The sequence below is a fragment of the Phyllobates terribilis genome, unplaced genomic scaffold, assembly GCF_046119375.1.
Source record: "Phyllobates terribilis strain yellow unplaced genomic scaffold, ASM4611937v1 Scaffold_12__6_contigs__length_324123572, whole genome shotgun sequence".
NCBI classification, from domain to species: domain Eukaryota; kingdom Metazoa; phylum Chordata; class Amphibia; order Anura; family Dendrobatidae; genus Phyllobates; species Phyllobates terribilis.
This window is the reverse complement of record NW_027362772.1, coordinates 272,579,273-272,603,683: the sequence shown is the minus strand read 5'-3', so window position 1 is coordinate 272,603,683 and position 24,411 is coordinate 272,579,273. Positions and strand designations below refer to the sequence as shown.

The 24,411-nt window shown below is 44.4% G+C and overlaps 1 protein-coding gene across 3 annotated transcripts in view; it reads right to left on the bottom strand.

The window, feature by feature from the left end:
- TTC12 (tetratricopeptide repeat domain 12) overlaps positions 1 to 24,411 on the bottom strand; it is a 195,327-nt gene that overhangs the window by 49,106 nt on the left and 121,810 nt on the right. For all 3 annotated transcript variants that reach the window (XM_073656991.1, XM_073656990.1, XM_073656992.1), the window contains one exon: positions 7,339 to 7,431. In XM_073656991.1, coding sequence (XP_073513092.1) covers positions 7,339 to 7,431 — 93 coding nt within the window. The remainder of the gene's footprint in view (positions 1 to 7,338; positions 7,432 to 24,411) is intronic.

Genomic DNA, 24,411 nt, shown 5'->3' with positions numbered 1-24,411 from the left:
AAAATTCTCCTGCACTCAGCGCTTCAGCGTGGGAGAATTCTCACACTGAAGCGCTGAGTGCAGGAGAATTCTCCCACGCTGTCAGTGACGTGCATGAGGTGAGCTGAGTTCATTGGACATGAGCTCACCTTATGCACGTCACTGACAGCGTGGGAAAATTCTCCTGCACTCAGCGCTTCAGCGTGGGAGAATTCTCACGCTGAAGCGCTGAGTGCAGGAGAATTCTCCCACGCTGTCAGTGACGTGCAGGAGGTGAGCTGAGTTCATTGGACATGAGCTCACCTTATGCACCTCACTGACAGCGTGGGAGAATTCTCCTGCACTCAGCGCTTCAGCGTGAGAATTTTCCCACGCTGTCAGTGACGTGCATGAGGTGCGCCGAGTTCATTGGACATGAACTCGTCTCATCTTTATGCCGTCACAGCCAGACACTGCAGAGCGCAAGCAAGCCTGCGCTTCTCAGTGTCTGCGGGATGACAGGCTGGATGGCAGCGTTCTGCTGCGGTCCAGCCTGTCATCTCGATGTAGCAGAGCTGAAGCTGTCGTGGGAACCATGGAAAGGTAAGGATGATGTTGCTTTATTATTTTTCTTTTATTGCAGGAGATCGTTGGCTTCAGCTGGAATGGGCGTGATGGTAAGTATAGTTTAATTTAGAACAATAAAGAATTGTGTGTTTATTTCAATTAAAGGACTTTATTCTGGGTGTTGTGTTTTTTTTAAATACTTTACTAGAAATTCATGGCGGTCATGTCTAATACTGGCGTGACCCCATGAATTTTGGGCTTGGGGCCAGCTGATAATACCAAGCTGGCCCTAACCCCTTTATTACCCAGTGAGCCACCGCACCAGGGCCCTGGATGAGTTGGGTACAGCGCCAGAAGATGGCGCCTCTATGAACGCGCCATTTTCCGGGGTGGCTGCGGACTGCAATTTGCAGCGGGGGGGGCCCAGAAAGCTTGGGCCTCCCTGCGCTGCAGATTCCAGCCCCCAGCTGCCTAGTTGTACCTGGCTGGACACAAAAATAGGGCGAAGCCCCACGTATTTTTTTTTTAATTATTTCATGAAATTCATGAAATAATTAAGAAAAAAAGGCCTTCCCTATATTGTTGTGTCCGGCCAGGTACAAATAGTCAGCTGGTGGTTGGGGGCAGCCCGTTCCTGCCTGCTGTACCTGGCTGGACACAAATATAGGGCGAAGCCCCATGTCAATTTTTTTTAATTATTTCATGAAATTCATGAAATAATTAAGAAAAAAAGGCCTTCCCTATATTGTTGTGTCCGGCCAGGTACAAATAGGCAGCTGGTGGTTGGGGGCAGCCCATTCCTGCCTGGTGTACCTGGCTGGACACAAATATAGTGCGAAGCCCCACTTCAATTTTTTTAAATTATTTCAGGAAATTCATGAAATAATTTAAAAAAAATTGACGTGGGGCTTCGCACTATATTTGTGTCCAGTCAGGTGCAGCAGGCAGGAACGGGCTGCCCCCAACCACCATCTGCCTATTTGTACCTGGCCGGACACAACAATATAGAGAAGCCCTTTTTTTCTTAATTATTTCATGAAATAATTTAAAGAAAATTGACGTGGGGCTTCGCCCTGTTTTTGTGTCCAGCCAGGTACAACTAGGCAGCTGGGGGCTGGAATCCGCAGCGCAGGGAGGCCCAAGCTTTCTGGGCCACCCCCGCTGCAAATTGCAGTCCGCAGCCACCCCGGAAAATGGCGCGTTCATAGAAGCGCCATCTTCTGGCGCTGTACCCAACTCATCCAGGGCCCTGATGCGGTGGCTCACTGGGTAATAAAGGGGTTAGGGCCAGCTTGGCATTATCAGCTGGCCCTAAGCCCAAAATTCATGGGGTCACGCCAATATTAGACATGACCACCATGAATTTCTAGTAAAGTATTTAAAAAAAACACAACACCCAGAAAAAAGTCCTTTAATTGAAATAAACACACAATTCTTTATTGTTCTAAATTAAACCATACTTATCGTCACGCCCATTCCAGCTGAAGCCAACGATCTCCTGAAATAAAAGAAAAATAATAAAGCAACATCATCCTTACCTTTCCATGGTTCCCATGACAGCTTCAGCTCTGCTACATCGAGATGACAGGCTGGACCGCAGCAGAACGCTGCCATCCAGCCTGTCATCCCGCAGACACTGAGAAGCGCAGGCTTGCTTGCGCTCCACAGTGTCTCTCTGTGAGGGCATCCAGATGAGCCGAGTTAATGTCCAATGAACTCGGCTCACCTCATGCACGTCACTGACAGCGTGGGAAAATTCTCCTGCACTCAGCGCTTCAGCGTGGGAGAATTCTCACACTGAAGCGCTGAGTGCAGGAGAATTCTCCCACGCTGTCAGTGACGTGCAGGAGGTGAGCTGAGTTCATTGGACATGAGCTCACCTTATGCACGTCACTGACAGCGTGGGAAAATTCTCCTGCACTCAGCGCTTCAGCGTGGGAGAATTCTCACGCTGAAGCGCTGAGTGCAGGAGAATTCTCCCACGCTGTCAGTGACGTGCAGGAGGTGAGCTGAGTTCATTGGACATGAGCTCACCTTATGCACCTCACTGACAGCGTGGGAGAATTCTCCTGCACTCAGCGCTTCAGCGTGAGAATTTTCCCACGCTGTCAGTGACGTGCATGAGGTGCGCCGAGTTCATTGGACATGAACTCGTCTCATCTTTATGCCGTCACAGCCAGACACTGCAGAGCGCAAGCAAGCCTGCGCTTCTCAGTGTCTGCGGGATGACAGGCTGGATGGCAGCGTTCTGCTGCGGTCCAGCCTGTCATCTCGATGTAGCAGAGCTGAAGCTGTCGTGGGAACCATGGAAAGGTAAGGATGATGTTGCTTTATTATTTTTCTTTTATTGCAGGAGATCGTTGGCTTCAGCTGGAATGGGCGTGATGGTAAGTATGGTTTAATTTAGAACAATAAAGGATTGTGTCTTTATTTCAATTAAAGGACTTTATTCTGGGTGTTTGTGTTTTCTTTTAACTTTGACTATGGGGTTAGTAATGGGGGTGTCTTATAGACGCCTCTCCATTACTAACCTGGGCTTGATGTCAGCTGGCATTATAAGCTGACATCAACCCCAGCCCTATTACCCCCTGCCACCGCTACAGGGCAGCGTGGAAGAGCGAGGCTAAGTGCCAGAATTGGCGCATCCTATGAATGCGCCATTTCTGGGGCGGCTGACGGCTGGTGTTTCTAGCCTGGGAGGGGGCTAATATTCATGGCACCCTTCCTGGGCTATTAATATCAGCCCCCAGCTGTCTGCCTAGCCTTTGCTAGCTATTAAATTAGGGGGGTCCTCACGTCATTTTTTTTGGGGGGTCCCCCATTTTAATAGCTAGTAAAGGCTATGCATTCAGCTGGGGGCTGATATTAGTAGCCTGGGAAGCTCCGTGGGTATTACCCCCTTCCCAGGCTTCAAACATCTGCCCCAGCCGTCTGCTTAACCTCCGCTAGAGACTAAAATTAAGGGGAACCCCACGCCAATTTTTTTTAATAATAAATCCTTTATTTTAATACTAAATGACAAGTACAGTAACCAACACTATCACTGTACTTCATATATATGTGACTGACATGTTTCTATCTATGTGTGAAGCTCTATTCTGTCTGTTATAAATTGTCGGGTACAGATGCTGAATTGCCGGCCGGCTTTTTTAAAGAGACGGTGCATGAAAACACTATTATTTTTTTTAATAAATCCTTTACACTAAATGACAAGTACAGTAAGCAACATTGTCACAGTACTTCATATATATGTGACTGACATGTTTCTATCTATCTAATCTATGTGTGAAGCTCTATTCTGTCTGTTATAAATTGTCGGGTACAGATACTGAATTGCCGGCCGGCTTTTTTAAAGAGACAGTGCATGAAAACACTATTATATTTTTTAATAAATCCTTTACACTAAATGACAAGTACAGTAAGCAACACTGTCACTGTGCTTCTTATATGTGTGACTGACATGTTTCTATCTATCTAATCTATGTGTGAGGCTCTATTCCTTCTTATCTAAATTGTCGGGTACCGGTGTATGCCGCTGCTGAATTGCCGGCCGGCTTTTTTAAAGAAAGCGTCTTCTGAGCAGTTTGTCAGCTTTTGGACACCTTTGAATGTGTTTTCTATGTGTTTCTATGTTTTTTTGTTTGCCTGCCATTGGTTTTAACAGTGTTCGACGGTGTTCTAAGGTGTTCGACGAACAGTTCGACGAACAGTTCCTCGAACATCCCGGTGTTCGACGAACTGAACCCGAACACTACGGGGGTGGCTCAACACTACAAGAGACCTCCCACCTGCTCTCAGACATAACATTGCTGTTACTGTGGAAACCAGACCCCTGGGGTGCCACATAAGTACTTTCAGAACAAGGGATCCGGAACTGCCGGTGTCGTACCTCTGGTTGCAGGGGGAAGACAGACTGCGAGCACAGGAGTCAGGTGACTGGGAAGCTGGGGGCGTGTCCGGAGTGAGAGCTGGGAGGTCAGGTGACCGGGAAACTGAAACTTTTTCTCTGCAAGTTCCATTCTTGATTTTGGCTTACAAATACTGATGTAAAATACTGATCAAATACTGAATGTGCGAATAATCCCTAAAGGGTAAATGATGCTTTGCAACTTTTTTTTTACTCAGCATACGAGAAATTTACTGATGGTAAAAACAGACACACTGACCAAACACTGATGAAAATTTATATTTTTGCTTCAAGCACGAGATAAAAAAAAAAGACGTCTGATTACAGATGCAAGATTTTGCTTTGAATGATTATTCAGGCAAAGGGACTGATCACTTTAATGAGCCGGTACAACAAACGAGACAAAAAAATGCAAAATCTTTTAAGGCCACGTTCAGTATTTGGTCAGTATACTACATCAGTATTTGTAAGCCAAAACCAGGTGAGAAACAATCAGAGGGAAAGTATAATAGAAACTCGTCACCACTAGTGATGAGCGAGTATGTTTTGTTAACCCTTTCGCCGAGTATGCTCGGGCGAGCACCGAGTATTTACAGCTGGTCGGTGTTATGTTTGTATCGCTCCCGTGTGCATGATTTGCGACTGTTTGACAGCTTTAATACATGTGAGGGATGTGTAAGAAATAGACATTCCTCACATGTACAACCCCTCGCAAAAATTATGGAATCACCGTGCTCGTGGATGTTCATTCAGTTGTTTAATGTTGTTGAAAAAAAACAGATCTCAGACACGGCACAAAACTAAAGTCATTTCAAATGGCAACTTTAGGGCTTCAAGAAACACTTAAAGAAATCAATATTAAAAATGTGGTACTCAGTAAGGGTAATTTTTTTCAGCCCAAGCAGAGGGAAAAAAAATGGAATCACTCAATTCTGAGGAAAAAATTATTGAATCACTCTGTAAATTTTCATTTCCAAAACTAGCACCTGCATCAAATTAGATCTGCTCGTTAGTCTGTATCTAAAAAGGAGTGATCACACCTTGCAGAGCTGTTGCACCAAGTGGACTGACATGAATCATGGCTCCAACACGATAGATGTCAATTGAAACAAAGGAGAGGATTATCAAACTCTTAAAAGAAGGTAAATCATCACGCAATGTTGCAAAAGATGTTGGTTGTTCACAGTCTGCTGTGTCTAAAATCTGGACCAAATTCAAACAACATGGGAAGGTTGTTAAAGGCAAACATACTGGTAGACCAAGGAAGACATCAAAGCATCAAGACCGGAAACTTAAAGCAATATGTCTCCAAAACAGGAAATGCACAACAAAACAAATGAGGAAACGAATGGGAGGAAACGAATGGGAGGAAACTGGAGTCAATGTCTGTGACCGAACTGTAAGAAACTGCCTAAAGGAAATGGGATTTACATACAGAAAAGCTAAACAAAAGCCATCATTAACACCTAAACAGAAAAAAACAAGGTTACAATGGGCTAAGGAAAAGCAATCGTGGACTGTGGATGACTGGATGAAAGTCATATTCAGTGATGAATCGCAAATCTGCATTGGTCAAGGTGATGATGCCGGAACTTTTGTTTGGTGCCGTTCAAATGAGATTTATAAAGATGATTGCATGAAGAGTACATGCAAATTTCCACAGTCATTGATGATATGGGGCTGCATGTCAGGTAAAGGCACTGGGGAGATGGCTGTCATTACATCTTCAATAAATACCCAAGTTTACATTGATATTTTGGACAGTTTTCTTATCCCATCAATTGAAAGGATGTTTGGGGATGATGACATCATTTCTCAAGATGATAATGTATCTTGCCATAGAGCAAAAACTGTGAAAACATTCCTTGAAAGAAGACACATAAGGTCAATGTCATGGCCTGCAAGTAGTCCGGATATCCATCCAATTGAAAATCTTTGGTGGAAGTTGAAGAAAATGGTCCATGACAAGGCTCCAACCTGCAAAGCTGATCTGGCAACAGCAATCAGAGAAAGTTGGAGCCAGATTGATGAAGAGTACCGTTTGTCACTGATTAAGTCCATGCCTCAGAGACTGCAAGCTGTTATTAAAGCCAGAGGTGGTGCAACAAAATACTAATGATGTATTGGAGTCTTCTTTTGTGTGTTTGTTTTTCATGATTCCATAATTTTTTCCTCAGAATTGAGGGATTCCATAATTTTTTCCCTCTGCTTTGTCTGAAAAAAAATACCTTTTCTAAGTATCACATTTTAATCTTGATTTCTTTTAGTGTTTCTTAAAGCCCTAAAGTTGCCATTTGAAATGACTTTAGTTTTGTGCCATGTCTGTGATCTGCTTTTTTTCAACAACATTAAACAACTGAATGAACATCCTCCGAGCCCGGTGATTCCATAATTTTTGCCAGGGGTTGTATTAAAGCTGTCAAACATTCGCAAATCATGCACACGGGAGTGATTCAAACATATCACCGAGCAGCTGTAACCTCTTGGTGCTCGCCCGAGCATACTCGGCGAAAGGGTTAACAAAACATACTCGCTCATCATGTCACCACTTCTGTATTTATCACCCACTCCTGGTTTTGGCTTACAAATACTGATGTAAAATACTGACCAAATAATGAACGTGTGAACGTGGCCTAAGTGATTGGGTCAATAATAATAAATGTAATTAGTGTAGTATTAAAATAGGACCAGAGCCACAATAATCAGAAAGCTGATTGAAGGCATAAAAATAGGGCAGAAAAAGCAAATACAGAAAATTTGGATGAAACACTAAGCAATTTGAGGATACAGAGTAATAAAAAGCAAAAAGACCACAAAAAGAACTTTAATAAAAATCACAAATTGATACATACTTTGAAACTTTTCATCGAATACAGTAAGTAGACAAGAATAATAATCTGCATTACCTTTCCTCCTGCGATAAGCTGCATAATATATCCATTGCCACACTTGCTCTTCCATCCTTTAATGTTACACATTTGATGAGATTTTCAAAAAGCCTAGAAAATATAAAAATGTCACCTGAGAAAATAACATGTTTTTAATGCATAAATGCAAATCGGGATATGAACCATAGGCTTATAGGTATTTTTCTTATGCCTATGAATAACAAATCCAAGCCTATAGACCATGTACAGATGTAATATGTCTTAAAATGACAAACGTCCCACAATGCAGAAAGATGTCCCGATGCAGAAAAGTATAACTCCTACAGGTCCATTGGATTTCGCTGTGCATTCCTGAAGATTGACAGTGTGAGTTTGCAACATGGCTGAACCGCCGCACCAAAGTGTGCACTCTGATGCTGCTATCAGAAACAGCTTTGCCTACGCAGCATCGGAGGTGTGCAGGGCCTGGATTCATCTAGCTTCAGAGCAGCGCTTGCAAGCTCTCTAGCAAGGAGTTTGGAAACACGTGGGATTTTATATTTGTGTTGTGGAGCTGCTATTTTAATTGATACAATTTTGAGGTTACTACTGAAAAAACACTATTCTAAAATTTAAAATGTTTTACTTTACGCATTTTTTTGTTGTTTTTTCTATTCTTTATTTTTAAAGTGGGAAAAGGATTGATTTAAACTTTTAAAAATATATATATATATATACAGTATATATGTACACACAGGGTAGGCTATTTATATGGATACACCTAAATTAAATGGGAATGGTTGGGGATATCAACTTCCTGATTGTGGCACATTAGTATATGGGAGGGGGAAAGCTTTTCCAGATGGCAGCTATTTTGAAGTCAGCCATTTTGGATCCAACTTTATTTTTTTCAATGGGAAGAGGGTAATGTGACACATCAAACTTATTGAGAATTTCATAAGAAAAACAGTGGTGTACTTGGTTTTAATGTAACTTTATTCTTTCATGAGTTTTTTACAAGTTTATGACCACTTATAAAATGTGCTCAAAGTGCTGCCCATTGGATTGGATTGTCAATGCAGCCCTCTTCTCCCACTCTTGACACACTGATAGCAACACTGCAGAAGAAATGATAGCACAGGCATCCAGTATACGTTGTTTCAGATGCTGCACATCTCGTATCTTCACAGCATAGACAATTGCCTTCAGATGACCCCAAAGATAAAAGTCTAAGGGGGTCAGATTGGGAGACCTTGGTGGCCATTCAACTGCCCCACACGACCAATCCACTTTCGAGTAAACTGTTCATGTAGGAATGCTCGGACCTGACACCCATAATGTGGTGGTGCACCATCTTGTTGGAAAAACTCAGGAAACGTGTCATCTTCAGTGCATAAAGAGAGCAACACATCATCATGTACCAATTTCAGATATCCAGTGGCATTGAGGTTTCCATTGATGAAGAATGGCCCCACTATCTTTGTACCCCATATACCACACCATACCATCAAGATACGAGATGTGAAGCATCTGAAACAACGGATACTGGAAGATTGTGCTAGCATTTCTTCTGCGGTGTTGCTATCAGTGTGTCAAGGGTGGAAGAAGAGGGTTGCATTGACAATCCAACACAATGGGCAGCACTTTGAACACATTTTATAAGTGGTCATAAACTTGTAAAAAACTCGTGAAAGAATAAAGTTACATTAAAACCAAGCACACCATTGTTTTTCTTATGAAATTCTCAATAAGTTTGATGTGTCACATGTTCCTGTTCCCATTGAAAAAAATAAAGTTGGATCCAAAATGACCGACTTCAAAATGGCCACCATGGTCACCACCCATCTGGAAAAGTTTTCCCCCTCCCATATACTAATGTGCCACAAACAGGAAGTTGATATCACTAACCATTCCCATTTAATTTAGGTGTATCCTTATAAATGGCCCACACTTTGTATATATATATATATATATATATATATATATATATATATATATATATATATATATATATATAAACATATATGTGTGTGTGTATATATATATATATATATATATATATATATATATATATATATATATATACAGTATAGACCAAAAGTTTGGACACACGTTCTCATTTAAAGATTTTTCTGTATTTTCATGACTATGAAAATTGTACATTCACACTGAAGGCATCAAAACTATGAATTAACACACGTGGAATTATATGCTTAACAAAAAAGTGTGAAACAACTGAGAATATGTCTTATATTCTAGGTTCTTCAAAGTAGCCACCTTTTGCTTTGATGACCGCTTTGCACTCTCTTGGCATTCCCTTGATGAGCTTCAAGAGGTAGTCATCGGAAATGGTCTTCCAACAATCTTGAAGGAGTTCCCAGAGATGCTTAGCACTTGTTGGCCCTTTTGCCTTCACTCTGCAGTCCAGCTCACCCCAAACCATCTCAATTGGGTTCAGGTCTGGTGACTGAGTAGGCCAGGTCATCTGGCGTAGCACCCCATCACTCTCCCTCTTGGTCAAATAGTCCTTACACAGCCTGGAGGTGTGTTTGGGGTCATTGTCCTGTTGAAAAATAAATGATGGTCCAACTAAACGCAAACCGGATTGAATAGCATGCCGCTGCAAGATGCTGTGGTAGCCATGCTGGTTCAGTATGCCTTCAATTTTTAATAAATCCCCAACAGTGTCACCAGCAAAGCACCCCCACACCATCACACCTCCTACTCCATGCTTCACGGTGGGAACGAGGCATGTAGAGTCCATCCGTTCACCTTTTCTGCGTCGCACAAAGACACGGAGGTTGGAACCAAAGATCTCAAATTTGGACTCATCAGACCAAAGCACAGATTTCCACTAGTCTAATGTCCATTCCTTGTGTTCTTTAGCCCAAAGAAGTCTCTTCTGCTTGTTGCCTGTCCTTACCAGTGGTTTCCCAGCAGCTATTTTACCATGAAGGCCAACTGCACAAAGTCTCCTCTTAACAGTTGTTGAAGAGATGTGTGTTAGAACCCTCCTGTTAGGTTTTTTCTATCTTGCTGGTCACATGACCTTGTTTGCCTATTTAATCCTGCTCCGCCCTCCTGGCCTTGCTGGACTTCATTGTAATTTCTACTCTTAAGTTAGCCTGGTGCTTGTTACCTTTCTCAGTCAGTTTAGCTTGGTCTTTGGACCTTTATGTTCTATGTTGTGTGTTTGTCGTTTACTGCTACAATTTCGGCTAGGAGGTGCCCAACTTTATCCCAGTCCCTAGTTCTTGTAGGGATCCCTCCCTTGCATCTATAGGTCTTCGTACAGACTAGCCGAGGACTTTAGCGGGTCTGATCGCAGGATCAGGTTCCCCGTTACATCGTAGGGATCTAGCTTAGTTCTATTGTAGGGACAGATCTCCTTTCTTTTCTTAGTGCTTGTAGCAGATCATAACAGTAAGTCCAGCCCAAAAATATCTCTAAGGAAAGACTTCCAGTTTCCATCATGGTGTCGGTTCAGGATTTGGCTCAACGCCTGCAGGGACTCTCTCTGGAGGTGGCCGAGCTCCAAAAACACATGAGTAGCTGTTCTGGAGCACATTTTGTGGAGACTAAGGTACGTTTGCCTGATTTATTCTTTTGTGATCAACAGGAATTTTTTTCCTTTAAAAATTCTTGTTTATTGTATTTTCGTTTGAGACCCAGATCCTCTGATGATGAATCACAGCGCATAGGGTTCATAATGTCACTTTTGCACAAAGAACCTCAGGGATGGGCCTTTTCTTTCCAGCCTAGTGATCCATGCTTTAGATCAGTGGATAGTTTTTTTTCTGCTTTGGGTTTGTCGTATGATGATCCTGATCGTGTCTCATCAGCTGAGACTGAATTAAGACATTTGAGACAGGGATCAGGTAATGTGGAAAAATATTGTTCTCACTTCCGTCGGTGGTCTGCCCAGGTGGGGTGGAACGATTCAGCTTTGAAAAGTTTGTTTCCTGCGGGGCTAGGTGAAAGGGTTAAGGATTTGCTGATTGCTTATCCCACACCTGGAAACTTGCAGGAGGATATGCAATTAGCTATACGGGTGGACAGGAGACTGCGTGCAAGGGTTAATGAAAGTAAATCCTCTGCCATGTCAGCTCCGAGTCTTGAGAGGGTCTTTACTGACATTGAAGAGCCGATGGAGATTGGGGCGATGGCACCCTGCTCTCAGGAAAAAGACCGCAAATCTTCTGAAGGTTTGTGCTTTTATTGCGGGAAATCTGACCATTTTATTAAGAACTGTGTGCTTCGTATGAACAAAGAAAAAAAAAAAGGTCAGTTACGCCCGTATTGCCTGTTTAAATTCTAAGTGGGTATTTCTTTCTGCTACTACTGCTGCTCAGGAAGAATTAATTGAATTTCGGATATTTGTGGATTGTGGTTCTACTCTGAATGTGATTGATGGGGGATTCTTGGAAAAACTTAAATTAAAACCCAAACCTTTGTCATCCCCTATCGCTGTGGTTTCTGTCGATGGCTCCCCCTTGAAGAGTGTTACTCACAAGGTCTGTGAATTTCCCCTCACTATTAATGGTATTCACCCAGAGAATTTGGATGTGGTGGTATTAAATAATTTGCCTTCTCCAGTAATTTTGGGGTTACCCTGGTTAAAATTGCACAATCCTGTACTGGATGGGTCTACCAATGAAATTAAGTCCTGGAGTCCTAAGTGTTATGACAAGTGCTGTAACGGACGTATTGCGGCGGTGGAAAAAGGGGAATTACCTGTACCTATTCAGGATTTTTGGAGAGTTTTTTCTGAGGAGGAGTCACAAATATTGCCTCCCCATAGAGACTATGATTGTACCATTGAATTTGTCCCTGGAGCGACTCTTCCTAAAAGTTGTTTATTTAATCTTACTATTCCTGAGAGAAAGGCTTTGGAGGAATACATACAGACAAGCTTGGCCGCCGGTCACATTAGGCCTTCCAAGTCTCCTGTGGCTGTTGGATTTTTTTTTGTTAAAAAAAAGGACGGCGGTTTACGTCCTTGTCTGGATTTTCGTGAGATTAATAAAATTACTGTACGCAATCCTTACCCACTGCCATTGATTCCTGATTTGTTTAACCAGTTAGTGGGGGCCAAGTGGTTCTCTAAAATTGATCTCCGGGGGGCATACAATTTGTTGCGCATGAAGGAGGGTGATGAATGGAAGACTGCTTTCAACACTCCTGTGGGTCATTTTGAGAACCTGGTTATGCCTTTTGGTCTTACCAATGCTCCAGCATTTTTTCAGAATCTTATTAATGACATCCTTAGACCTTTGATCGGCAAAAATGTGGTTGTGTATTTGGATGACATTTTGATTTATTCGCCTGATCTGGAGTCTCATTGGCGGAGCGTACGTGAGGTATTACAGTTATTAATTGACAATTCGCTTTTTGCTAAGCTGGAGAAATATGAGTTTGCTGTACAGAGAATTAGTTTTTTGTGCTACATTATCTCCAGCGAGGGCTTTGAGATGGACCCTGTGAAGGTTCAGGCGGTTCAGGAATGGCCTAGGCCTATTGGTTTGAAATCGATACAGAGGCTTTTGGGTTTCGCCAATTATTACAGAAAATTCATTAAAAAATTTTCTATTATTGTCAAACCACTGACCGATCTCACCAGGAAAGGTGCTAATGCAGTTCAGTGGACTACTGAGGCCATTGAAGCTTTTGGGTTTCTAAAGGAGAGATTCAGCTCTGCTCCCATCCTTATGCAGCCTGATGTGACTAAGCCGTTTTTGGTTGAGGTTGATGCTTCTTCGGTGGGGGTCGGTGCGGTGTTGTCTCAGAAAAACAAGGATGGAGTACATCCCTGTGCTTTTTTTTCAAAAAAAGTTTCTGAGACTGAACTTAATTACGATATTGGTAATCGGGAATTGCTGGCTATTAAACTCGCATTTGAACACTGGCGTCATTTCTTGGAAGGTGCTGAATTTCCCATTCAGGTTTTCACTGATCATAAAAATCTGATCTATCTTGATGCTGCCAAGCGCTTGAATGCCCGTCAGGCTAGGTGGGCACTTTTTTTCTCGCGGTTTAATTTTTCCGTTACTTACATCCCGGGTACCAAGAATGTTAAAGCTGATGCTTTGTCTCGCAGCTTTTCTCCCATGGTCGGTGCTGAGGAGGAGGGGAGCATTTTACAAGAAGGTGTTGTGATTGCTGCATTGGACTCCGTTTTGGAAGATGAGATTCTTAAAGCACAGGAGAATGCCCCATCTAACACTCCCCATGGGAGGTTGTTTGTGCCTAGGACCTTTAGGAGAGATTTGTTTGTTGAGTGTCATGAGTCTCGGTTGGCAGGTCATCCAGGAATTTCTGAGACCAAGAGACTTGTGGGTCGCAGTTTTTGGTGGCCTGGATGGCAGAAGGAAGTTATTAAGTGGGTGCGTCAATGTACGGTGTGTGCTAGATCTAAGTCTTCACATACTCCTGCAGCGGGGTTGCTTTGCCCTCTGGAGGTTCCTAGTGCACCTTGGACACATCTGGCTATGGACTTTATTACTGACCTTCCCCCCTCTGAGGGTTTCACAGTCATCTGGGTGGTCGTGGACCGTTTTAGCAAGATGTGTCACTTGGTTCCTTTCATCAAACTGCCCTGTGCTAAGACACTCGCTAAGACCTTTGTCAAGGAAATTGTCAGACTACATGGCGTTCCCACTGACATTGTTTCGGATAGGGGACCTCAGTTCGTGGCTCGTTTTTGGCGTGCTTTTTGTGACAGGTTGGGAGTTCATTTGTCGTTTTCATCCGGATATCATCCTGAGTTTAATGGCCAGACAGAAAGGAAGAATCAGGATGTTGAGCAGTTCTTGCGTTGTTTTGTGGCAGACAATCAGGAGGGGTGGTCTGAGTTTCTGCCACTTGCTGAGTTTGCTCTTAACAACCATACATCCTCTTCTGCTGGTTGTTCGCCTTTTTTTTGTTGTTCTGGGAGACATCCGTCTTTTGGGTCATTCTCCAAATTGGTATCGGCTGTGCCTGAGGAGGAGAGTTTTTCCGGTGACTTGGAGAGAGTTTGGACGGATGTGCGTGGTAATCTTCAGGAGGCTAACAAAAAATCTAAGAGGTACTTTGATAGGAAACGGCAAGAGGTTTTGTTTGCTATTGGTGACATGGTTTGGTTGTCCTCTAAGAATCTGTGGTTGAGGATTCCTTCTAAAAAATTGGGTCCCAAGTTTGTAGGGCCCTTTAAGGTGCTTCAGGTAGTTAACCAATCTGCTGTTAGGTTGAAGGTTCCAACCTCCTGGAAGATTAATCCGGTGTTTCATGTTTCTCTGTTGAAAAGAGCTTATGTGTCGTATGGAGACGTCTCTGCCACTGTTCCTCCGGTGGTGGAGGACGGGGAATACGAAATTTCCCGCATCCTAAATTTTAGACGGTATAGAGGGAGTTTGCAGTATCTCGTCGCTTGGAAAGGTTTCGGATCCGAGGATAACTCATGGATGAGGGCGGATGATGTTTCTGCTTCCAGACTTGTCAGAGCATTTCACAAGAGGTTTCCTGATAAGCCTGGGCCTAGGGGATCCGGAGGATCCTCATAGAAGAGGGGGTACTGTTAGAACCCTCCTGTTAGGTTTTTTCTATCTTGCTGGTCACATGACCTTATTTGCCTATTTAATCCTGCTCCGCCCTCCTGGCCTTGCTGGACTTCATTGTAACTTCTACTCTTAAGTTAGCCTGGTGCTTGTTACCTTTCTCAGTCAGTTTAGCTTGGTCTTTGGACCTTTATGTTCTATGTTGTGTGTTTGTCTTTTACTGCTACAATTTCTGCTAGGAGGTGCCCAACTTTATCCCAGTCCCTAGTTCTTGTAGAGATCCCTCCCTTGCATCTATAGGTCTTCGTACAGACTAGCCGAGGACTTTAGCGGGTCTGATCGCAAGATCAGGTTCCCCGTTACATCGTAGGGATCTAGCTTAGTTCTATTGTAGGGACAGATCTCCTTTCTTTCCTTAGTGCTTGTAGCAGATCATAACAATGTGTCTGCTGCTAGAACTCTGTGTGGCATTGACCTGGTCTCTAATCTGAGCTGCTGTTAACCTGCGATTTCTGAGACTGGTGACTCGGATAAACTTATCCTCAGAAGCAGAGGTGACTCTTGGTCTTCCTTTCCTGAGGCGGTCCTCATGTGAGCCAGTTTCTTTGTAGCGCTTGTTGGTTTTTGCAACTGCACTTGGGGACACATTCAAAGTTTGCCCAATTTTTCGGACTGACTGACCTTCATTTCTTAAAGTAATGATGCCACTCGTTTTTCTTTACTTAGCTGCTTTTTTCTTGCCATAATACAAATTCTAACAGTCTATTCAGTAGGACTATCAGCTATGTATCCACCTGACTTCTGCACAACACAACTGATGGTCCCAACCCCATTTATAAGGCAAGAAATCCCACTTATTAAACCTGACAGTGCACACCTGTGAAGTGAAAACCATTTCCGGTGACTACCTATTGAAGCTCATCAAGAGAATGCCAAGAGTGTGCAAAGCAGTCATCAAAGCAAAAGGTGGCTAATTTGAAGAACCTAGAATATAAGACATATTTTCAGTTGTTTCACACTTTTTTGTTAAGTATATAATTCCACATGTGTTAACTCATAGTTTTGATGCCTTCAGTGTGAATGTACAATTTTCAGAGTCATGAAAATACAGAAAAATCTTTAAATGAGAACGTGTGTCCAAACTTTTGGTCTGTACTGTATATGCATATACATATAAGTGGGTGAAATAAGTATTGAACACAAAACAAATTTTCTAAGTAAATCTATTTCTAAAGGTGCTATTGACATGAAATTCTCATCAGATGTCGGTAACAACTAGTGATGAGCGAGCACTAAAATGCTCAAGTACTCGTTGCTTGGGTCGAGCACATTGGAATACTCGGGTGCTCGACCCGAGCAACGAGCCCTAAGTAAGTCTATGGGAAACTCGAGCATTTTTCAGGCGGCTCAACCCGGCGGTCTGCAGAGGGCCTAAAAATTGCCCAAATCGATGGGAACAGTGCTGAAATAACATGGAAACAGCATGGGGAAGACCCCTGGAAGCATATCTGACTCCCAGATCACTGCTGTCAACAACGTGGTCAGAGTATTACGCCACTTTTAGGAGCTCACAATAAAACATTCAAAAATGAAACCAAAATGGATTTTCCTGGGAAATATGTTAAGGAACACCCTTTCCAGGGTAATGACTTGTATAGAAGGCAAAATAAATAACCAAAAGCAAAAATACTCCTCCACAACTTGGGCTATGTTCACACGTAGCGTTTTTGATGCGTTTTTGCACTTTTGCATTGCTTTCAACCAAGACAAATGCATTCACCAGGAAATGTCATTTTGACATTTTACAACCTTATCTGGCCATGTGGTGTGTGACACATCATCAGACACATGCATACAGTGCTGAAAAGACATGGGAACAGCATGGGGAAGACCCCTGGAAGCATCTCTGACTCCCAGGTCATTGCCTAAAAGTGTGCCCATCATAAGTGATCCTTGGCGCATGCGAAGATGCCTCCCGCCATGCACCTGTCACTGCAGACTTGCAACAATCACCGTCCACGTCCTTGTCCCACTGCAGTGTTCAGTTGACCCTACCCCATTCCTTGGAATGCAAGAGCAAGTATGCAGCCAGCCACCCACCACAGGCTGCAATACTATACTGCCAAATTTTTGACAGCTGCTTGCACTTGAAATGTGGCCTTTTAGGCTCGTGGAGGCGGAAGCTTTTCATAATCTCATGCCGGCGGCGGCCGGGTGTCCATACTCGGTCCCCAGCCGCCACTATATTTCCCAGTGTCGCCTCCGCCTTCCACAAGCACGGGTCCCACAACATTATCCGTGCCCTCCCCAGTAAACTTAAAGGGAAGGACCGCCTAACCACAAACACATGGACAGGTGAATGTGGCCTGGGATGGTACGGAGCCAGTCCACAACTTTTTTTGCTAAGAGTTGTGTTTAGCTCGGTGAAAGTACTGGCATAGAGGGAAACCGTATCTACCCTGCGTGTCATTTCTCCCAGGAAGTCCTCTAAAGCTGTTTGCACTTGAAATGTGGCCTGAACATTACTGCTGGTACTTTTCTGTGGGAATTTGCTTGCCTCCTACCAGCCTAGAATATTTCCGGCAAACTATGGTACGACACCATGGTATTAGCACTGCCCCCAGTACCAGTATCGAAGCCATCCCCAATTTCCTTCTCAGGAATTTTATTTGGTAGACTGAGTGGCTGCCCAAATACATTTTCTTACAAAGGAGCTGAAGATAGAGTTGCAGTAGGTGCAAGTTTCTCCAGCCTGTTAGATATTAGAGGGTGAATGGCAGCACATTGGATCAGTGGTTATCACTGAAGCCTTGTAGCGCTGGGATCCTGGGTTCAAATCCCAGCAAGGGCAACATCTGCAAGGACTTTGTATGTTCTCCCCGTGTTTGCATGTGTTTCCTCCTCAGTAAAAATAGTGTCCGGGAACCTTCCCACACACTTTTCTTAGCAAGGACTGCTTCTCCGCAGGGTTGAATGGTCCCACCAGAGAATCCTCTGGTGTGCCTTGGCTTCTACCTCAGGAAAGTTCATGATAGCGCTAACTTTGCAGCTGCTATGGGGCTCTTGAGCGGGTGAGAAAGGTTAGCCCTCAGAATCAAATCCTCTGGTGGGCACAATGTTTTTCAATCTGAAACAGCTTCTCAGTGGGAGTTGTATTTCACCACAGCCATATTCTTTAGCTCGGTGAAAGGACTGGCATAGAGGGAAACCGTATCTACCCCGGCTGTCATTTCTCCATCACCAGGTTCCGCCCATTGTCACACATGACCATGCCTGACTGTATGTTCAGCGGTGAGAGCCACAGATCAGGCTGCTGTGTTACAGCTTTCAACAATTCTGCAGCACTGGGCGGTTTGTCAATTAAGCATTAAGCATGTTATCTTCAGCACAGCCTGTTGCCGCTTGGCCAAGGCAGTGCTGCAGTGCTGTCAGCTTGTGACTGATGTAGTCATTTCGGAGATGGAGGAGAAGGTGCATGAGCTGAGCAATGTGATTACATTGAGGTTAAATTGGTGACGCTGTTTTTTATACTAAAGAAAGATCCTATTGTTTTGGTTTTTTTACGTTTTTTTTTAAGACAAATGCATTCACCGGGAAATGTCATTTTAACATTTTACAACTAGTGTTGAGCGAACATGCTCGACACTGCTCGGTACTCGCCCGAGCATCACGCTACTCGGGATGTTCGGCGAGCACCGAGCATTTCCGGGTTACTCGGGCGGGAGCTCGGGTCTCCGCCCTGCATGTTTGGCGCTCTTTACAGAGCCAATGAACATTCAGGGATTGCCAGCCAGTCACTGTAATGCTGCAGCCATGTTGGTTGTGGGCATTACAGTGATTGGCTGGCCGCACAGCGTCACCTCGAGAATTTAAAACGGGGCGCCGCCATCTTGGACACAGTCGCTCCGGATTAGACAGTGTAGGGACAGCGCTGCTGATTTAGGGAGAGATATAAACTGCAAAATAGTTAGTGTAGGGTCTGTAAAGGCTGCCAGAACAAACAAACAGTCCTTTTCAGGACTAATATCCATCCCAGATACCAGGCAGGCAGGCTGTATAGGAGACACAGTGGTTATACCAGCAAATGCTGCATTACAGTCCTGTGTGCTACTGTTGCTGAAATTGCTGGACTTAGCACCAGGTGTCAGGGGCCAGGAAAAATCCTTTTTTTTCATCTAAATCCTCCTTTTTTTTCCTCCTTCACACTGTACAAATACCCGTCTTATTAACCTTTTGGTGTGTCCCCCCACCCCCAAAAAAAAAGCGTGTCTCTGATTTTTCAGACACAAATATAACTGTTGAAAATAGTCTGGTGTAGGCTAGAGAAACAGAAGTGTTGTTTTGCACTTCCACGGTTCAAACCTCTGTATTATCCATTTCCGTAAAGAAAAACAGTAGTGTCTCCTGACTGTTGTGGCACAAAAATATATCTGTTTAAAATAGTCTTGTGTAGGCCCGACATCCCAGTGTGGTTTCGCAGTTCCACGGGTCAAATCGCTGTACTATCCAGTTTTGGGCCTTTGGTATCCAAAAAAAAAGCAGTTTGAGTGTGTCGCTCACTGTTCAGCTGCAAATGTCTCTATTTAAAAAAGTGTGGTATACCCCAGTAAACAATAACTGTGGTTTTGCCATCCCACGGTAAAAAATCTCTATTATTCAGCTTTTGGTAGTTTTTTCCGTAAAGAAAAACAGTAGTGTCTCCTGACTGTTGTGACACAAAAATATATCTGTTGAAAATAGTCTTGTGTAGGCCCGACATCCCAGTGTGGTTTCGTAGTTCCACGGGTCAAATCGCTGTACTATCCAGTTTTGGACCTTTGGTATCTAAAAAAAAAGCAGTTTGAGTGTGTCGCTCACTGTTCAGCCGCAAATATCTCTATTTAAAAAAGTGTGGTATACCCCAGTAAACAATAACTGTGGTTTTGCCATCCCACGGTAAAAAATCTCTATTATTTAGCTTTTGGTATTTTTTTCCGTAAAGAAAAACATGTAGTGTCTCCTGACTGTTGTGACACAAAAATATATCTGTTGAAAATAGTCTTGTGTAGGCCCGACATCCCAGTGTGGTTTCGCAGTTCCACGGGTCAAATCGCTGTACTATCCAGTTTTGGGCCTTTGGTATCTAAAAAAAAAGCAGTTTGAGTGTGTCGCTCACTGTTCAGCCGCAAATATCTCTATTTAAAAACGTGTGGTATACCCCAGTAAACAATAACTGTGGTTTTGCCATCCCACGGTAAAAAATCTCTATTATTTAGCTTTTGGTATTTTTTTCCGTAAAGAAAAACAGTAGTGTCTCCTGACTGTTGTGACACAAAAATATATCTGTTGAAATTAGTCTTGCGTAGGCCCGACATCCCAGTGTGGTTTAGCAGTTCCACGGGTCAAATCGCTGTACTATCCAGTTTTGGGCCTTTGGTATCTAAAAAAAAAGCAGTTTGAGTGTGTCGGTCACTGTTCAGCCGCAAATATCTCTATTTAAAAAAGTGTGGTATACCCCAGTAAACAATAACTGTGGTTTGGCCATCCCACGGTAAAAAATCTCTATTATTCAGCTTTTGGTTGTTTTTTCCGTAAAGAAAAACAGTAGTGTCTCCTGACTGTTGTGACACAAAAATATATCTGTTGAAAATAGTCTTGTGTAGGCCCGACATCCCAGTGTGGTTTCGCAGTTCCACGGGTCAAATCGCTGTACTATCCAGTTTTGGGCCTTTGGTATCTAAAAAAAAAGCAGTTTGAGTGTGTCGCTCACTGTTCAGCCGCAAATATCTCTATTTAAAAAAGTGTGGTATACCCCAGTAAACAATAACTGTGGTTTTGCCATCCCACGGTAAAAAATCTCTATTATTTAGCTTTTGGTATTTTTTTCCGTAAAGAAAAACAGTAGTGTCTCCTGACTGTTGTGACACAAAAATATATCTGTTGAAATTAGTCTTGCGTAGGCCCGACATCCCAGTGTGGTTTCGCAGTTCCACGGGTCAAATCGCTGTACTATCCAGTTTTTGGCCTTTGGTATCTAAAAAAATAGCAGTTTGAGTGTGTCGCTCACTGTTCAGCCGCAAATATCTCTATTTAAAAAAGTGTGGTATACCCCAGTAAACAATAACTGTGGTTTGGCCATCCCACGGTAAAAAATCTCTATTATTCAGCTTTTGGTTGTTTTTTCCGTAAAGAAAAACAGTAGTGTCTCCTGACTGTTGTGACACAAAAATATATCTGTTGAAAATAGTCTTTTGTAGGCCCGACATCCCAGTGTGGTTTCGCAGCTCCACCGGTCAAATCGCTGTACTATCCAGTTTTGGGCCTTTGGTATCTAAAAAAAAAGCAGTTTGAGTGTGTCGCTCCCTGTTCAGCCGCAAATATCTCTATTTAAAAAAGTGTGGTATACCCCAGTAAACAATAACTGTGGTTTTGCCATCCCACGGTAAAAAATCTCTATTATTCAGCTTTTGGTAGTTTTTTCCGTAAAGAAAAACAGTAGTGTCTCCTGACTGTTGTGACACAAAAATATATCTGTTGAAAATAGTCTTGTGTAGGCCCGACATCCCAGTGTGGTTTCGCAGTTCCACGGGTCAAATCGCTGTACTATCCAGTTTTGGGCCTTTGGTATCTAAAAAAAAAAGCAGTTTGAGTGTGTCGCTCACTGTTCAGCCGCAAATATCTCTATTTAAAAAAGTGTGGTATACCCCAGTAAACAATAACTGTGGTTTTCCTCTTCCACGGTTCTAATATACTCTTTATTACCCTTTTTCCATTGATAGTGCAAGTGTAAGCTATTTTACTTCATTTACAATGGGCAAGGCGCGTGGCAAGGGACGTGGAAGTGGACGTTCTGGTGATGGTTCGTGCAGAGGATGGGGCCGTGGCCAAGGTGAAAATGTGCCACAACCAACAGCCACATCTTCTTGCTCCCACTTCTTGACCGAATTACTAGGGAAGCACAGAACAACACCAGTATTGAGAACTGATCAGTGTGAACAGGTTATTAATTGGATAGCAGATAATACTTCCAGTTACCTGGGCACCACCACCTCCGGTCTGTCTTCCACACGGTCAACTCTTAGTAGCCATGAGTCTCGACCGCATACTCCTCCTCACCCTGATGCTCCTTCCTCCCACCATGCCGAGTGTCGTCAGACAGCAAGTGATCCCACACTTGGACACTCTGAAGAGCTGTTCACTGGTCCATTTCCATATTTGGGCCCCTCGCCTGATACGCTTGAAGTGGTGGAAGAGGAGATCCCATGTTGCGATGCCCAAATACTTGAACAGCCACGGCCACAGGAAGTCGACGTTGGCAATCTGTCACAAGAGGTGGACGATGACGAGACACAATTGCCAGGAAGTGAGGAGGAGGATCGTGGTGCGCAAGTGGAAGAGGAGGAGGTGGTGGATGATCTAGTAACTGACCCAACGTGGAAGGAGGACATGCAGAGTGAGGCCAGCAGCACAGAGGGGGAGGGAGGCAGAGTACCCCAACAGGCAGGAAGAAGCAGCGTGGTGGCCGCAGACAGAAGGCAGGCAACCGTTCCCCGTAACACCAACACGAGGGACGTTGCCAGTACAAGCGGTAGGTCTTCCAGAGTCTGGAATTTTTTTAAAGACTCTGCTGATAAAACCAAAAAGGCCATATTTTCCACCTGCCATGTCAGCATCAGCAGGGGTGACAAAACTACCAGCCTGACCACCACCAGCATGATCAGGCTCATGGCAGCAAAGCACCTGACTTTGTGGGGCGAAACCCAGGGTCCACGACCAGTGTCAGCGGGTGTCACCACTGCTTCTTCCACTGTTGTGCGTGCAATAGAACCCCCTGTTGTGTGTGCAAGGCAATCCCCTGTTCAAACTGCATGTAAAGATGCCCCCTCCTCTCAGTCTTCACTTGTTATGGCAGTTTCTCAAGAAACAGCATCAACGTCCACGTCCACGTCCCACCGCAGCGGTCAATTGTCCATATCCCAGACCTTTGAACGAAAGTGCAAATTCGCAGCTAACGCCCCACAGGCCACAGTCCTAAATTCGCACATTTCACGACTGCTTGCATTGGAAATGCTGCATTTTAGGCTGGTGGAGACGGAATCCTTCTGCAATCTTAAGGCGGTGGCCGTCCCTCGGTACTCGGTCCCCAGCTGACACTATTTTGCCCGGTGTGCCATCCCCGCACTACACAAGCATGTGTCCCAAAGCATCTGCCGTGCCCTCAACAACGCAGTTACTGGGAGAGTCCACCTGACAACGGACACGTGGATAAGTGCTTGTGGCCAGGGACGGTACATCTCTCTGACGGCACACTGGGTAAACATAGTGGAAGCCGGGACCCAGTCGGACCTTGGGACGGAACACATCCTCCCCACACCAAGGATTGCGGGCCCTATGTCAGTCAGATTTGCCTCCACAGTGTACAGCCCCTGCGCATCCTCCTCCTCCTCCTCCTCATGTTCAGCCTCCATCTCAGATATCACCACATCAGTTACAAGCTGGAAGCATTGCAGTACTGCCTCCGCCAATCGGCAACAGGCTGTGCTGAAACTCATAAGCTTAGGTGATAAACCTCACACTGCTTGTGAGTTGTGGACAGCTGTGAAAGAGCAGGCAGATCTGTCGCTGAGACCGCTGAACCTACATCCCGGCATGGTCGTGTGTGACAATGGCCGTAACCTAGTGGCGGCTCTGAGGCGAGGTGAGATCACACACGTACCATGCCTGGCTCATGTGCTTAACCTCGTGGTTCAGCGGTTTCTTAAATCGTACCTCGAGTTGCCAGATCTGCTCGTGAAAGTACGCCGCCTGTCAGCTCATTTTCGCAAGTCGGCTACAGCTTCCGCCGCCCTTGCTGTGTTGCAGCAGCGTTTGCAGCTTCCGGCACACCGACTGGTGTGTGATGTCCCCACACGTTGGAACTCTACCCTCCACATGTTGCAAAGGATTTGTGAGCAGAAGAGAGCAGTTGTGGAGTACCAGCTGCAACAAGGCCGTCGATATTCAGGTCAGACTCCACACATAAGACCTCAGGAGTGGACCTGGATGTCTGACATATGTACCATCCTGACAAACTTTGAGGAGGCCACCAAGATGGTGAGTGGCGATGACGCCATCATTAGTGTCAGCATCCCACTTGTCTGTCTTTTGCAACGCTCTCTGCAGAGAATTAAAGAGGAGGCATTGCAGCCAGAGTATGATGAGATGGATCAAGAAGCCGTAGCGGGCGATTACACACAGCCCAGCCTCATCTCATCCCAACGTGCATTGGGGGACAATGAGGGAGAGGAGGAGGAGGAGGAGGAAGAACAGGAGCTGCTATCATGCGTTGTAGACGGTAGTACCTGTACAAGTGTCATACCGTCGGTTCAGCGTGGGTGGCCTAAGGACAGGGAGGAGGAGGAGGAAGAGGAGGAGGAGGAGGAGTAGAGCATAGTCAGTCGCCATCTTGGTGAGGACACGGAAATCTTGCCCGTAACCAGTCTGGCACGCATGGCTGACTTTATGTTACGCTGCCTTAACCGTGACCCTCGCGTTGTCAAAATGTTGGGTGACAGTCATTACTGGTTGGTGACACTTGAAGACCCCCGCTACAATGAGA